We start from the raw sequence: 3,316 nt of genomic DNA, 5'->3' as shown, positions 1-3,316 counted from the left end.
TTGTTATTTATATTTTTTATTATAAAATTTAAAATTAAGATAAAACATTTCATGAATATATATTAATTAAAGAGATATGTTTAAAAAATGTGAGTATTTTACAAATTTTGACTTAGTAATAAGCATATATATTTTGATGAAAAACTGTCATACATAAATAATTTGATGTTTGATTTAAAATTTTCGAAAACATTTAAATTAATAAGATATAAATTTATAAATACTTGTAAAATAATTATGCTCAAATGTGTGGGTAAAACACTTAGTTCTAGTGTAAATAAGTAGTAAAATTGAAGGTTATTTCTATTTTGTATTTCTATTTTAACAATATATATTTTCAAGAAACTTAAAATGTACTATATATTAGAATGATATATACATATAGAAATAAATAAATGAAATAGATCTCCACATGACATGAATCCCACATGCGTGTCATTATATAAAGGGGGCTTGTACGATGTTTAGGCCAAAACACAGAAGCATTTCGAACTCTAGAAACTAAAATCTAAGTGTCCTCATAGTGTTGAAATGGCGTCCCAAGAGAATCACCTTCTGAAGCAAATAACCGATTTGCACGACCAAATCTCAAAACTGGAGAGCTTGTGCCCATCCAAAGAAGTCGATGCCTTATTCGGACAGCTCACGGCCTTGTGCTTGCGCACAGACTCGGACATCGACGTAACAAAGATGAGTCAAGAAGTCCAAGACATGAGATACAATCTCATCAAGCTACGTAGTGAAGCCGTTGTATGTTTAGAACAACACTTTTCCACCATGTGGGGATCTCTCGAAGACCCGCTTAACCACATAAATATCTTCCCTACCTACACCAACTACCTCAACCTAAGCAAGATCGAGTTCGATCTCCTAACACAGTACACGGCCCGTGTCCCAACGAAGATTGCGTTCGTGGGATCGGGTCCTATGCCCCTCTCGACCATTATTTTAGCTAAGTACCACCTCCCAAACACTATGTTCCATAACATTGACATCGACCCTCAAGCCAACGCTCTCGCCTCCCGTCTTGTCTCACGCGACCCTGACCTGTCCCATCGCATCATTTTCCACACTACCGACTTACTCAACATGACCATGGAGATGCTAGGTGGCTATGACGTTGTTTTCTTGGCCGCTATGGTTGGAACGGACAAAGAGGCAAAGGTTAAAGCCATTGAGCATTTGGAGATGCACATGGCACCTGGAGCGCTTCTCATGCTTAGGAGTGCTCATGGCCTTAGAGCTTTCATATTGAAGCATGAAGTTACCGTTGCTTGTTGTCCAAGTCTTTAGGAGTTTGTTTGAGTTATTAATGAGTCAAATAAAATCTCCTGATATCTAGGAGTAGTTGGAGTAGTCGTATTAGTTGCAGTCTTTTAGGAGTTCAGTTTGTTTTCTGTTTCGAACCTAAGGTCATATATAAGACCATCTCGTATTGCTCTGTTTCTTGTATCGCTTTTAGCTTTTCTCTATTTATAAAAGCAGTATTCAGTTTGGTTCTTGATCCTATTGTTAACAAGTGATATCAGAGCCATTAATCCAAACTGATAAAGACGAGTGAGTGAGTGAAAATGAGTGACAAAGAGTTTAAGATTCCAAAGTTTGATGGAGATTATGAGCATTGGGCAATGCTTATGGAGAATCTGTTGAGATCCAAGGAGTGGTGGGGTACTGAAGACCATTGTGAAGAAGGACACTTCAAAGGACATATGAGAGTCAATGAAAAACAAATATCAGGGGAACAAGAGAGTACAGAGCTCTCAGTTGCAGAGGTTGAGAAGGAACTTTGAGGTCCTAGAGATGAAAGAGGAAGACTCTATCACAGAGTACTTCTCTAGAGTGATGATGGTGGCTAATGATATGAGAAATCTGGGAGAAGAAGTACCTGATGCAAATGTGGTTGAGAAGATTTTGCGCACGCTGGTGGAGAAGTATACCTATGTTGTGTGTGCAATAGAGGAGTCAAAGGACATCACAGAGATGTCGGTTGATGAGCTACAGAGCTCACTGCTGGTTCATGAGCAGAATCTGAGCAAGCATCTGAGAGAAGATCATGCTCTGAAGATGGAAGGTGGTAGAAGCCGAGGAGGCTATCCTGGTGGTTATCAAGGTCGTGGAGGTTACAGAGGAGGAAGAGGTGGAAGAGGTAGAGGGAGCTCAAGCTTCAACAAAGACAACGTTGAGTGCTACAAGTGCCATAAGATGGGGCATTTCAAGAATGAATGTCCTAGTTGGGAGAAGAGCGCCAACTATGCTGGACTAGAGGAAGACTTGTTGCTGATGGCTCAAACAGAAGTGGTTAAGGATGAGGAGGAACACGTGTGGTACCTGGATTCTGGATGCAGCAACCACATGTGTGGTGTTATGGAGTGGTTCGTGAGCCTTGACACCTCGTTTCATCAACATGTCAAGCTCGGAGACAATCGGAGAATGGAAGTAAAAGGGAGAGGTAACTTGAGACTTGAGATCAAAGGTCTGGTTCAAGTGATCACCTCTGTTTACTTTGTACCAGGACTCAAAAACAATCTCATGAGTGTTGGACAGTTGCAAGAAAAGGGTTTGAAGATTGTGATTGAGGATGATAGGTGTGAGGTGTGGCACAAGCAGCAACGAAGAGTGATCATGAGCTCCACAATGTCCAGAAACAGAATGTTTGTGATCTTGGCTAAGGTTAGAGAGCCGAAGAAGGAGATGGAAGCAAACAACTTGATGAGTACGACAGAAGATACGGGAGAGGTTTGGCACTGCAGGTTCGGTCATCTGAACCAAACCAGTCTGATGGTGCTAGCAGACAAAGAGATGGTGAAAGGTCTTCCCAAGATCAAGCTCACCGAATCTGTGTGTGAAGTCTGCATGAAGGGGAAGCAGATTCGCACAAACATCCCAAAACAGAGCACATGGAAAGCCAGCCGAGTTTTGGAGCTTGTTCACACTGATATCTGTGGTCCAATATCACCGGTGTCTGAGAGTGGAAGGAGATACATCATCAATTTTATTGATGACTACAGCCGTAAGTGTTGGAGCTTCTTCTTGGTTGAAAAATCAGAAGCTTTCAAGACTTTCAAAGATTTCAAGACAGCATCAGAGAGAGAAAGTGGAGAGATGCTAGTGTGCTTGAGGTCTGACAGAGGTGGAGAGTTCAACTCTAAAGCCTTCCAGAACTATTGTCTAGAGATGGGGATCAAGCGTCAACTAACAGCCGCTTACACACCCCAACAAAACGGGGTTGCAGAGAGGAAGAACAGAAGCGTCATGAACATGGTCAGATGCATGTTGTTTGGAATGGGAGTTCCTCTGAGGTTTTGGCCAGAGGCGG

The 3,316-nt window shown here is 41.5% G+C and overlaps 1 protein-coding gene across 1 annotated transcript; it reads left to right on the top strand.

Annotated features, from left to right (window-relative positions):
* Window positions 1-531: 531 nt before the first annotated feature.
* On the top strand, window positions 532-1,293 carry LOC108850421 (nicotianamine synthase 1-like). The gene has a single exon (XM_018623958.2). It carries the CDS (start codon window positions 532-534, stop codon window positions 1,291-1,293), a length of 762 nt encoding a protein of 253 aa, XP_018479460.2.
* The last annotated feature ends 2,023 nt before the right edge of the window (window positions 1,294-3,316 follow it).

The sequence above is a fragment of the Raphanus sativus genome, chromosome 4 (assembly GCF_000801105.2).
Source record: "Raphanus sativus cultivar WK10039 chromosome 4, ASM80110v3, whole genome shotgun sequence".
Taxonomy (NCBI): domain Eukaryota; kingdom Viridiplantae; phylum Streptophyta; class Magnoliopsida; order Brassicales; family Brassicaceae; genus Raphanus; species Raphanus sativus.
Note: the sequence above shows the minus strand (reverse complement) of the source record. Positions and strands in the feature narration are given on the sequence as shown.

What these genes read in the sequence shown, in the direction of transcription:
- LOC108850421 (XM_018623958.2), top strand. Translation starts at nt 532, where the DNA reads ATGGCGTCCCAAGAGAATCACCTTCTGAAGCAAATAACCGATTTGCAC.